The sequence below is a fragment of the Sminthopsis crassicaudata genome, chromosome 4 (assembly GCF_048593235.1).
Source record: "Sminthopsis crassicaudata isolate SCR6 chromosome 4, ASM4859323v1, whole genome shotgun sequence".
NCBI lineage: Eukaryota > Metazoa > Chordata > Mammalia > Dasyuromorphia > Dasyuridae > Sminthopsis > Sminthopsis crassicaudata.
The window spans coordinates 425,491,108-425,505,078 of record NC_133620.1 but is presented as its reverse complement, the minus strand read 5'-3'; the positions used below and the strand labels follow the sequence as shown (position 1 = coordinate 425,505,078).

The 13,971-nt window shown below is 34.7% G+C and overlaps 1 protein-coding gene across 1 annotated transcript in view; it reads left to right on the top strand.

Annotated features, from left to right (window-relative positions):
- Positions 1 to 13,971, top strand: part of VAV3 (vav guanine nucleotide exchange factor 3) — a 448,180-nt gene that overhangs the window by 414,377 nt on the left and 19,832 nt on the right. The window contains exons 23-24 of the mRNA XM_074262844.1: positions 3,127 to 3,243; positions 3,848 to 3,935. Of these exons, the coding sequence (XP_074118945.1) occupies positions 3,127 to 3,243; positions 3,848 to 3,935 (205 nt within the window). The remainder of the gene's footprint in view (positions 1 to 3,126; positions 3,244 to 3,847; positions 3,936 to 13,971) is intronic.

Sequence of the window (13,971 nt, the reverse complement as noted above, 5' to 3'; positions counted from 1 at the left end):
GGGTTGACCCTAGAGTCAGTAATACCAAAGATTATAGATCTAGAGTTAAATGGAATATTATTCTACTCCATAGGTTCTTAACCTGATAAATGGGTAGATTTCATGGAGTCTGTGAACTTGGATAGGGAAAAAATTCAGTTTTATTTTAACTAACCTTTGTAATCCTGTATATTAACATTATTGTCAAAAGAGTTCGTTAGAAAAGCTACATCAGATTGCCAAAAGACTCATGAGACAAAAAAGCTAAGAAACCCTTTTCTATTTCAACCCTCTAGTCTTACAGATAAGTAAATTTAAGCCTAGAAAGAATAAATTCATCAGTGTCACATTGTTAGTAAGTGCCTGGTCTTAAGTCTTCCCCATCTTTGTTAATTTTAGGTCCTTTTCTTTGTTAATTATTTCCCATTTATCTGGTATATAACTTGCTTTGTATACATTTGCTTATATATTTTCTCTTTCATTATGTGTGTAGTAAGGTATGGTGAAGAACTTACAGATTACGCACATATTGATCAGAGACTGCTAGCTAACGTAAAATCAGGCCTATAGGCCCCAGTCACGTGAAGGCCTAGGCTGCATTCCTTTGCCCAAATAGGGATTAACCTATATGTGCCCGAAGAAGCTATAAATCACATTGCCAGCTGCATTCCACTGACCAAATATGACCAATCACAACCTATGGAGGGTGGGATTTTGAAGGTTCTTTGTCTGAAATGCATAAAAATCGTGAGCATCTTCAAGGAAGTGGCTCTCTCCTGCTGTGAATCTGGCTCACAGACCAGGATAGGGTCCGCTTCTCGAGATTCTAATAAATAATTCTGCTTTTCTATGAGTGATCTCTGAGTAGTCATTTTTGGATAGGATTTTCTATCCCTCACAGTTATATCTTAATGGACAGGAACTTTCTTTAAAGACAGGAACTGTCTTTTGTATCATTTTATATTCCAAATACTTAGCACAATGCTTAGCATATAGCAGTCACTTAATTTTTTTTATTAATTGATTGATTTTAAGCCCAGTAGTGTATCCTCTAAACCAGTGGTCCTCAAACTTTTTAAATAGGGGGCCAGTTCACTGTCCCTCAGGGATGGACTATAGTAAAAACAAAAGCTTACACACTTTGCCTCCTCCCCTCAACCCATTTGCCATAATTCAGCGCCCTGCATAAAGGTCCTCAGCAGGTGGCATCTGGCCCATTGGGCCATAGTTTGAGAACCCCTGCTCTAAACCATATATGACCAAAAAAGTTTCTATGGTGACAGGAAAGATCAACATCCTTCAGAGCAAGCCCATTAACTGCGGATGAACCTAAATCGCTTTGACTGGCTACTGGTTGCTACTTCAGGCCCATTTGTTCCTATTTCAGCTCAACCATGCTTTTCATCGAGGCATTTGTGGCAAGAAATAAATTAAGAAGACAAAAATGTAAAAAAAAAAAAAAAAAAGCCACAAACATATCATCAGAGAAAAATGCTAATTGGACCAAAGCCTAAAAAGAATTTTTAGAATTAAGAAAGTGATAGAGGAAAAATTTAGAAAAGAAATGAGTGATATAAGAAAAGTGTGAAAAGATGATTAACAGCTTGTAAGAGAGATATACACACACAAAATACAGAAATAACTTAAAAAAAAAAAACAATTGGCCTAATGGAAAAGGAGTAGAAAAAGTTGCTGAAGAAAAGAACTCCTTAAAAAGCAGAATAGGCCAAGTGAAAAAGGAGGTAAAAAAATTCACTAAAGAAGTGAATTCCTTAGATTTGGCCAAATGAAAAAAAGAAAAAAAGATACAAAAGGTTACTCAAGAAAATAATTCCTTAAAAATGAGAATTGGGTAAGTGGAAACTAATGACTCCATTAAGATCAAACAACGATCAAACAAAATCAAAAGAATGAAAAAAATAGAAAAAAATGTGAAATATGTCTTTGGATAAATACATAATCCAGAAAACATATTGAAGAGATATAACTTAAAAATTGTTGGTCTACCTGCAATCCTTGATTTAAAAAAGGCTGAAACATCGTATTTCAATAAATTATAAAGGAAATCTGCCCTAATGTCATAGATCTAGAGGGTAAAGTAGAAATTGAAAATATCCACCAATTATTTACTAAAAGAGATCCCAAAATGACCACTTGCAAGAATATTATAACCAAATTCCAGAGCTCCCAGATCAAGTAGAAAATATTGTAAGCAGGTAGAAATAAACAATTCAAAAATTATGGATTCTTAGTCAGGATATCACAAGTTTTGCCAGCTTCTACATTAAAGGAGCTGAAAACTTGGAATATGACAAGTTTGGTATAATTTCACATCTACATTTGCTTTCCTCCTCATTTTACTTTACTTTTTTAATTAAAGCTTTTTATTTGCAAAGCATATGCATGGGTAATTTTTCCAACATTGACCTGTGCATAACCTTTTGTTTTAAATTTTCCCCTCCTTCCTCCCATCCCCTATCATAGCTGGCAGGTAGTTCAATACATATTAAATACCAATTATATGTTACAACTGCTGAAAATATAAACATAATGGAAGATGGTCTGTCTTATGCAAATAACAACAGGGAAGCAAAGATTATTGTACTGTAAAGCAGAATGTAGGGAGTTAGAAAACTAGAATGATAGGAAGAATCACATTAATAAAGACTTCCAAATGAAACATTTAATTAATTAGTAGAAGGACTACTTCACATGAATGAAGACTTTTAATAGAATGAATCTTAGAGAAACTCTATCTTCATTGAAGGGAAAGAACATGGAGGAATTACATAATTGATATCCCTGATTTGGGCAGGATTCATCCAGACTCTTCCAGACCACCTATATAAATATCAATTCTGTTTCCAGTTTCAAGGCAAGGATTTTTTCAAACTCTATTAATCCTCTTTCCCTTTCCCCCCACCTATTCCTATTGCATAAAGTTGGAACATGATGTATTATGTTTGAAGAACTGTGCAGAGACGAGTGTTGCTACTCTGAAGAGTGGATGGAAGGAAGGAAAGGGTATGAAATGTGTCACAGTTTCTTCAATGGAACCACTCAGATCTGCTGTAGGACAAAAATATCATTTTGGTCCCCGTTATTTCCAATTATATTAACATATCTGTCTACTATTGTTTCTTACAGGTATGCAGGAGCAATGGAAAGACTGCAAGCAGAGACTGAACTTATTAATAGAGTAAATAGTACTTACCTTGTGCGACACAGGACCAAAGAGTCAGGAGAATATGCAATTAGTATTAAGTAAGTGGGACAAAAACTTTTATAGAAATTACAAATTTCCTATGGTCCTAATTGCTTAGGCAGTCTAATATGTGTAATTCTTGATGCTGAAAATGGGGGGAATCTAATTATACCAGTGGTAATGCATAGTCAGATAGTTCATTAATACATAAAAATATCTGTTAGAAGAAAAAAAAAAAAGCTGTAGTAAATGTTATGGGCTGCTAATTGGTATATTACACTTCTCTGTTATTCAAGAATTTTAATGAAAAAATTGTGTCAGCAAATTCTAGCCATGAAAATTACTTGGTAGTTCTTTTGGTGTTTCTACATCCACTCTTAATGGACATTTGGGAAATGAATGTGGTTTAGTGATTGACTTAAAGATTGACTCTTTCTGTCATTTCCTTGTGGTCTATTCCCTACCCCTAGATGCTGGCTGCATCTTCAGCCATATTCTAGTAAATGTATTTTGTTAATTAGCTGTCAACAATGTATTGGCATAGGTATACATTTTGTCTTTGGAATTAATTCCTGTAATGTTATTGGGGCATGCCCTCTGGTAATTATTGATCTAGGCTGATTAAAAACACATTTATATTCATAAGTTATGCATTGCCCACAGGTACAATAATGAAGCAAAACACATCAAGATTTTAACAAGAGATGGCTTTTTCCACATTGCAGAAAATAGGAGATTTAAAAGTTTAATGGTAAGCATTGATTAGGTTCTTTCTCTTCAATGTGCAGTGCAGTCTCAATGTTAATTCTATGCCTTCCCAGAAGTTTGGCATCCTGAAAAGTTATTAAAGGAGAAACATCTATTACTTTGCAATGGCCTCAGTCATATTTCAAGATTTGGCTTTTCAGAATGCTTATGGGAAGAGATGAATTTTAAAAACTCCCAACGACTTTGTTGTTAAATATTTGGGGCATACCGTTAATTTGCAACACATTTTCAACCTGTTTTTCTGTCTTAAATATTCTAAGTATTCTATTCATTTTCATCAACTCATAGAATCAGATAATTTCAATGGAGAGATCCTTAAAGAACAATGTGGTTTTTATAGAATGAATGCTAGATGTAATTTTTTTTTTTTTTTTTTTAAGGCTGGTGTTAAGTGACTTGCCCAGGGTCATACAGATAGGAAGTGTTAAGTATCTGAAACCAGATTTGAACTTGGGTCCTCCTGAATTCAAGGCTGGTGCTCTATCCACTGCCCCAACTACTTGCTCCACCCGTAATTGGAGGTTTTAAATCCCAACTTGGCTATTTATTATCTGTGTGATATTGGGCAAGTGGAGTTAGACTTCTTGGACATCGATTTCCTTGTCTGTAAAATGAGGAGTTTAAAAAAGAAAGTTTTTATTAAATACTTTCTGCTATTATATATACTTACTACATACTCTAGGCCAAATGCTAAAGATATAGAGCTAGGTAAACATAATGGGAGTGATTCTAATGGGAGTTATAACCTGCAAGTAAATATAGGTATAGACAAAATGTACACGGAATACATGGAAAAGCAGAGCAGCTGGGTGGTGCAGCAGATAGAATGCAAGAGGTCTTCCAGACTCATCTTCCTGAGTTCAAATCTAACCTCAAAAACTTACCAGATGTATGAGCTGGGCAAGTTTTGCCTCAATTTCTTCACCTGTAAAATGAATCAGAGGAGGAAGTGGAAAACCACTCCAGGATTTTTGTCAAATTTCAAACAGGGTTGTGAAGAGTAGGACATGACTGAGACAAATGAACAACAACAATCAATATTGAAACATTTCTAGAGGGGACAGACAGCCTTAGCGATTTCAGGTGAGAGAAGAGAAGAAAGGTTTGCAGAAGTTAAGACTGAGCTGTGTTGAAGATAGACAGGAAAACCAAGGGGGGAGGTAAGAGAGCAATTTTTAAAGCATAGAGTATAAACATCATATTTGAAGAACTGCAAAGAGGCCAGTGTGTCTACATTGAAGAGTGGGTGGAGGTGAGTAAAAGATATGAAATTAGAAAGGGAGGAAGAAAACAGATTCTGAGGAGCTTAAAGACCAAATAGTATCTTGGGAATATCTACTTTCCAGCTCCAGGTGTCTGATCTTATGGTCCTCTGAGGTATGATTGACTTGTACTTTGGACTAACCATTGAGTTCAATCCTCACACTTAATAGATGAGAAAAATCAGATTCTGAGAACATAGCAGATTATTCAGTCAATAAGCACTTGTGCTAAGCATCACCCCATTAGGTTGTAAAGTCATTGAGGGCAGAGACTGCCTTCACTCTTTGTATTCTCAGTGATTAGCACAGTGCCAGGCATGAGATAGACTCTTAATAAATGTTTGTTGATTGACTGATTAAGCATTAGAGATACAAAGAAAGGCAAAAGATAGATATTGCTTTCTAGGAGCTCAAAATCCAAATGGGAGAAAAGAGCAAAACCATTTAAGTACAAACGGAATATATTCAGCGTGAATTGTACATAATCTCAGTTAAATTAAGGAGAATTGGTAAAGGCTTCTTGCAGAAGGGAGGACTTGAGCTGAGATTTATAGGAAGCCAGAAAGTCAGGAGTTGTAGATGAAGAGGTAGGTTTCCAGTTACAGGGGATAGTCTGAGGATGGGATGTTCTATTCAGCATCAAGGAGGTCAGTGTCACTGGGTTACAAAGTAATTCACAAAGTATGTGGTGGTGATGATGATGGGGATATTGTGAGGTGTAGGTAGAAAACTGGAAAATTAGGAAGGGAGCAGGTTATGGAGGACTTTAATTTTATATTTGATGTTTTATTGAAGAGCGGTGTGTCATGGTCAGAATTAGGCCTTAAGATCAGTTTGACAGTTGAGAAGAGGTTGAACTGGAGTGAATTGGAGAAACGAATAAGCAGACTATAGCAATAGTCCAAGTATAAGGTGATGAAGCCTTGAATTAAAATGAAGAGAAATCAAGGTAATCAAGAGAAAAGACAGTGAGTTCACAGAGGCTAAAAGTTAATAGTAAAACAAAAACTAGAAACCAGGCTTCCATATGTTGGATCTAGTCCTTTTTTGTACTACCTTTTGTAGTTGTATACTTAGGGGATGTATATTGTTTTTATTGACACCTTTAACAAATATGATTAGAAAAATATGGGGAAACTAGATGGCACAGTGGATAGATTACCAGCCCTGGAGTGAGGAGGACCTGAATTTGAATACAGCCTTACTTTGTTTAACTTACACTAGCTGTGTAAGCCTGGGCAAGTTACTTAATCCCAATTGCCCAAGGGAAAAAAAAAAAAGATATTAAATCTTTCCCTTCTATATTCCTTCTCTTGATCCCATCTACTTTTATAGCTTTGAATCTTAAGTGTTCTAAATCAATTGGATCACTACCCCATATGTGATTGTATAACTGAATGTGGGGATTGTGAAATTGTGATTTATTATCAGTAAAGTTTGATTTGTATACCAATCTTTATATACATGGAAAAATTTCTCAGGTAAAAAGGGGTCATAAGTAGAAAAAAGTTTAGGAAACTGTTCTATACCTACATCTGTACCTCTGATCTCTGCTCTGAATTCAAGACCTATTTTTGCTGCCTTTCTCCATTTTGAAGTTTTATTGATTCCTAATTTCTGAGTCAGAGGATGTCAGATGAGTCTTTAGAAACCACTCAATCCAACTAGACCTAAACCAGAGTTCCCATTAAAGTATCCTTGACCAGTGATCATCTAGGCTTTTAAAAATCTCTAAAATTGAATTTGATCAGGAGTAATAATCTGATTCCCTGTGCCATAATATTCTTCTTATCTGAAATCACTTTTTAGCTCTATTTCTTTTTTTTCTAGCCCTATTTTATCAGCCTATTTGTCTTATTAAAACCACAGAGCTGACAGCAATTTTAGAAGGGGTTCAAACCCCTCACTTTACAGATAAAGAGATGGAAACTCAAAATTGTGGAATGACTTTCCATATATCACAGAGCTAATGAATAGCAGAGTTGAATCCTGAAGCTAGTTCTTCTGACTGTTCAGAAAGCAAGAGTGGTTCCTTGTCCCCAAGGAGCTAGCATTCTTTTGGAGGAAGATAGCATAGAAGGGACCAGAGAAGGAGGCAAAGTCCAAAAGGTTCTTTTACAAATCTAGAATCTCCACCCCTAAGTATATTCTTTGATTTCCTTGTAGATCCCAGTCATCCATTTCTTAGGTTTCAATTTTTAAATTTGAGTTTCATTCCTCCAATTTAATTCTTCATAACTCTCAAAACTAGGTCGCTATCTAATTCTCGAAATCCATATAATTATTTGTTTATTTATTGACTAGGTGAAAGAGGCCATTTTTTTTTTTTTTTTGCTTAATTGCTACCTTGCCTTAATCACTAAATGGTCATGACTTTAGTAAAATTGAGACTTATAGACCTTCCCTTAAAAAGGCCAAGGTATCCTATTGCATGCAGGGTCACCTCCAGTCATCCTGACCTATATCTTGCCACTGGCGAGGTGACTCTAGAGGGAAAAGTGCTGCAAATGACCTTGCACCTCCTTCCCTTAAATTCAGTTCACTTGCATATCATGGCATTGCCTGCCTGATGAAGTTGTTCTTTTTGAGACCAAAAGGTAAATAACAACAATTACTTTTCTATGCCATGCTGATGCATATTCTCTTAAGACTTAGCAAGACTCTCTTGACCAGTCTCTCCATCTACAGTCTGCCCTATAATCCATCCCTTACAAACTTCCTAATGTAACATCCTAGGACTTTTCATACTTTTAGCTTCTACCCATCTTTGCTTCCTTATCTAATATTATGCCTTTTCACATTTGTGATGGTCTAGTCACAATGAGCTATTCAGTGTCACATAAACATTCTCCCATACTTTGCTGCCTTTGGGTCATTTCTATGTTCTCTGACATCCTCTCACCCTACTCCTTCATCTGTTGAAATCCTACTTGTTCTTGAAGATCTAGCTTAAGTGACATCTCTTCATGTTTCAAGGATTGTCTTCAATAAAAATTTATGGAGCCATTTGGATTTTGAAATTAATTGATTGTTTGGAAGATATTAATTTGCAGTCAATTTCAATGTTTTTTTTTGTCATCATTCCATGTGCTCATCTCCATCTTAATCAGTTCATAAAATCAAATGAGTGGGATATATGTTGCAGCAGGAAAAAATGATGCTATATGGTACAGTGGATGGAAGATAAAGCATAGATCCTGAAATCAAAAGGACCTGAGTTCAAATCTATCCTCAGATACTTACTAGCTATATGGCCCTGGGCAAGTTACTTACCCTGATTTATTCCAGAAAAAGTAGGGAAGGAACGAAGGAAGGAAGGAAGGAAGGAAGGAAGGAAGGAAGGAAGGAAGGAGGGAAGGAAGGAGGGAAGGAAGGAGGGAAGGAAGGAAGGAAGGAAGGAAGGAAGGAAGGAAGGAAGGAAGGAAGGAAGGAAGGAAGGAAAATGCTGAATGTACAAATGAATAAATTGATGTGGCTAAAAGTTGGATGACATCCATGAACACATGGGTAATGTGGGACCCAATCCAAAAACTAAAACTAAAACCAGGATCCTTTCTACAATATTATGTTGCTTTTTGATACTATTATAAGCTAAGGGATTATATAACCACAACTGTTTCAACACCAATCTTGAAGGATTGTTGAGAGGAAAAAAATCCTTTGTAAGACTTAAAATACTGTGGAAAGCCTTAAAGTACATTAGAAAACTGTGATGTTACATCATTTTATAATATTGCTAATAGTTGTGTTTGAGTGAGAAAAACAGAGATAAGATTCCAAATTTTCTTTTAGAGATGAATTCCTAGTATCACTTTCAAATTGAGACAGGTTTATTCTATGGTGATAAGACATTTGGAGAGAATACTTCAGATACATTTTTCATATTGTGCTAAGTAAGTCTTTTGCATTGCACCATTATAGGTTGCTCACTCAACTCATTTATTGAAGCATCAAACAAATGATACTTATGCAACAACACCCTTCCAGAAAACATCTAAAGCATTTTTCAAATAAGAATAAAGTCTAAACCAATTGTGGAAAATTTCACAAATCACCCTGCAAATGTCCATCCATATTCCTCCCTCCTTTCCTTTCTTCCTCCCTCCTTCCCTCTTTCCCTTCTTTCCCTTCTTTCCCTTCTTTCCTTTCTTTCCCTCTTTCCCTTCTTTCCTTCCTTCCTTCCTTCCTTCCTTCCTTCCTTCCTTCCTTCCTTCCTTCCTTCCTTCCTTCCTTCCTTCCTTCCTTCCTTCCCTCCTACGTATGTATGTATGTATGTATGTATGTATTTTTTTTTGTCATTCTTTCTTTGATGATTTTTTAAAAATCTCATTTTTTTTTTTGTTTGTAAACAAAAGCGAAAGAAAACATAGAAAAGTTCAAGGGCAAATATGCCATGCTTGTAACTCAAGGAGTGAAGGGTAGGAAGTAAAAGATATGCTTTGAAATATTATGGCAGTTCTGAATCAGTAACCAAACTCTAGCATCTTTAACTGCTGGAACTGACTTCAGTTCCCTCTGAGAATCTGGACCCTGATAAGGTTTCTAGCAGAAATTCTAGTAGAAATTCTACAAGGAATGAAAATACTTGAGGGTGGTGGCAATTGGAAACACAAATAATGGATGACAGGAGCCCAGCTGGAAGGTGAGGAAAGCATGAGTGGGGGGTCTCTACATCTTTGCCAGATGTAGCAGCTTGAACTGTAGCCTGAAGAACTTTCTTGGATAGTAATGAGACATTTCTAACTTGTAACTAATATAGGCCTTGAAAGAAAGCTACAGGGCTAAAGATGACTGCTAGGAGAGTAGACTTTGAAAGTTGGAAAAAATATATATATTTAAAAATCTCCCTTCAGAGAAGACAAACCAAGAGGATGAAAGGAAGCACCACTGGAAAGGGCCAATCAATATCTGCTTTCTGTTATTTAGGTTCAACTCAAGAAAGATAGTTCCCATCCAAGGCTGCCTATTGTAAAGCCGGTCAAGCGGGGTTGATGTGGATTAATAGGCATGCAATAAAGCTCCATCTGCATAAAATTCATCCACTATAGCAAGCAGCAGAAACTCACAATTGAAGGAATTTGTTGTAGAAAAAATAGTAAAAAACTAAAATCACAGGTCAAAATGAGCTGTATTGATATTACATGTAATATATATATATATATATATATATATATATATATATATATATATATATGATACAGGTGTACATATGTGTACATTTTATACCTATATTTCTAATCCTATATGTGTATGTATGTATATATAATATGCAAACACATTTCTTCCTTGACTTATTATTCATATTGAAGGCATCGTAAATTAAAAGTGATTCCAACAGTTCAGGACATAAGAATGTGTCCCTGCATCAACAGAACAATCTTCTTTAAGATTGATCTCTCCTTTGGGATTTTAGAACAGCTCAAGCACTGAAATTAATAACAAATACAGAAAGAAACATAAGTTTACTCTCTACCATTTGTAGTTGCTTTCTTTCATAGGCAAAGCACTATATGCAACAGAATGGGCTAAGAACTGACTTCAGTCTAGGTAGCTAATACTCTTTATGATCTTGGATAAGACAGTACCTCAGTATCTTCCTCTGTAAAATGAGATTGGTCATAGTTGATTTTCCTTCCTGTTTTGCAGATAAATTAAAAAGAACCACCTTAAAGCCTGGAAAGTCTCACCCATCATTTTCTATTTATTTATGTGTTGGAGAGTCAATGCATGATATCATAAGATCTTAGATCTAGTGCTGGAAGGAAAAAGTACTTTGAAGGTGATTTTATCCAAACCCCTCATTTTTCAGATGATGAAACTCATGTACAAGAATATTAAGGGGCATGCCCAAAATTATAATGGTAATAAATGTCAAAAGTCATATGTGATCATAGGGATCACAAACTCAGTTTGTTTCCTGATCAGTAAAACATTATTTTTATTATTTGATCATTTTCAGTTATGTCCAACTCTTCATGACCCTATTTGAAGTTTTCTTGAAGGAGATATTGAGTGATTTACCACATCTTTCTCCATCTCATCTGCAGATGAGGAAACTAAGGCAAATGGGTTAAGAGACCTGTTCAAATTAAAACAGCTAGTAAGTGTCTGAGGCTATATTTGAACTCAGAAAGATGAGTCTTTTTAACTCTGGACCTGGCACCTTATCCCCTACTCTCCTGTATTACCTGTGAGATTCAAAAGAAACAATGTATTTAGAGTATTTCACAAATGCTAAAGCAACATTTAAATGATCATTATCATCCCTCAGTTTCCTCTTCTGTAAAATGAGAACATTAATAGCTCCTACCTTTTAGAGTAACATATAGTGAGGGTCAAATGAGATGACATATAAAAAAGGGCTTTGCAAATATCAAAGAAATAAATACATTTTTTTTCACCATTATCAACATTAGCATCAGCCAACATTCTTCAATGTGGAGACTATATAATGACCATGAATTTGAGTTGTACTTTGGGGAAAGTGGTAAAAGTCAAATTTCTAACTTGTAACTTTCTAAACTCCTTTTCCACATTTAGCTGATTTCTCACAGAGAACTTCTCCCACAGAGAACAGGTATAGAAGAGAAGGTAAATTGGCCTTCTATAAGAAAAAATACTTTTCCCCCCAAGGTCTAGGATCATGTCTGTGATTTTTTTTAATGGTTTGATGTCAAGTATGTTCAATCAGAATCTTTGTTTTGTTGTTGTTTTTTTTTATTTGACTCCAGAAAACTTTCTGATTCCATTACACACATATTAATATTGATCCACTTGCCAGAAAATCCAGGTCCAACTACTGCTCATAAGCTATCCCCATTGCCTGTTGCCTTGGTGACTAGAGTGACTGCTTCTCACTTATTTTTAAAAATGAGATATGGGGTCACATGAAATAAGAAAAGGCCAGATTTTTATTTTTATTTTTATTTTTTTGTTTGCTTGTTCCTTATAGTATCTAGAAGTCAGTGACTGTTAAAAACAAGTGTGGATTACACAAAGATATAAAGCCAGATAAAGATATGGATCTAAGAAATCCATTGGCTTATTTTTATATATGAACTAATTACATTTGAAAAGATTTATTGTATGTATAAGTCAGATACATTTATAGGTGAACTTGAAATATCTTGGGTTCGTAGATTCAGACTAAGAAGGAAATTTCTTATGTCAGGTAATCCATCCCTTCCTTTTGTAGATGATGAGACTGTGGCTCAGTGAAATGAAATCATTTGCCCAAGTTACCCTGGGCAGTAACTAGACAGCATAGTATTATGGAAGAAGCACAGAACTTGGAGTGAACAAGCTTCACATCTGTCAATCAATTAATCTAAAATATTTTATTTTAGTAAATGTATAACATTGTGCTAGGTAAAGGGGAAAAATAAAATAAATGAATCAATTCCTTTTTCTACTAAACTGGTTTATGGCCAAGGATGAATCACTTAAATTAGCTTTATATCAGTTTCCTAATCTATATTATGGGGATAATAGAATTATCTTTTGTGGGGGGTTCTTGTTGGGATTAAGTGAATCAGTGAATATGAATAAAAATCACAATCATATAACCATATGTAGATGGATGTCAGCTATTTTAAGGTTCCTTTAGACCCAAAATTCTATCATTCAGGGAAAAGTTGATGGTGAACTCAGTTCTTTTAACAGATTTCTAATGCACAATCATCTGCAATTAATACATTTTAAGATTTATGTTTAAGATAGCTGTGATAATTGGAGACTCATGTGATAATGGGTTCCAGGTTTGCTTTGTCATTTTTTTAATTTTCAAAAAGACCACAAGAATGCAGGTCCCTGAATATGTTGTATTTTCAAATTATAAATATGTAATAACAATACTTGGGAGTCAGTCATATATAAATGAGCAACAGATGCTCTTGCAAGTGCTATTCAAAAGTATAATTGATGTCCTCTTTGAAGTCAAGTAAAGGACATGGAATTTACTTCTTAACCTCCTTTTTGCAAAGTATTAGAAGAAAAAAAACCTTAGTGAAGCTTCATATTTTATATTCTTAATATTTGGAACTACTCTGAAGAGGCTAATTCCAGAGGACTTAAGATGAAGCATATTACCTCTGATTCATAAATGATGAACACAAGATGAAAATTTGGGGAGGGTAGTTGAAAGGGGAATATGACTGATGCATAGATTTGTTTTGCTTGATTCTGCATATTTTTAGAAATTTTTTTCCTTCAAAAAAATGGGAAGAAGAGAAAATGAATTTTTCTTCATTTAAAAAAATAAATGAAAAAGAGGATGTATATACTTTATATATGTATATATAAATATATTTATATAATATATACTACATATATGTTTATATATACACTGAGTTCACATCTTGAGCACAGTTTTGTGTATATATACATTCTAGAGTATTCATGTTTGCATATACACATGCTACAGACTTGTATATGTGTAGTGCACATATAAATACACATGTGTGCATATATATATATATAATTATATGAATATGTGTTTCTATCTAATCCATACTGTATGTGCAGAAATTGAACTCAAGATATATATGTATAGAGACACCTCCTCAATATTTCTAATACAGATTATTGTCTAGTGGGGGATATATTTTGTGTTACTTTAAAGAACAGAAGCAGAATCAAAGGGATGGAAGTGTAAACTCAATGAAAAAAATAATAGTTAAAATTGTCCAAAAGTGGTAAGTGAGCTTCAATTTTGAGAGCTTTCTATTCTTTTAAATGACCTCTAAAGTTCTTTCCAGA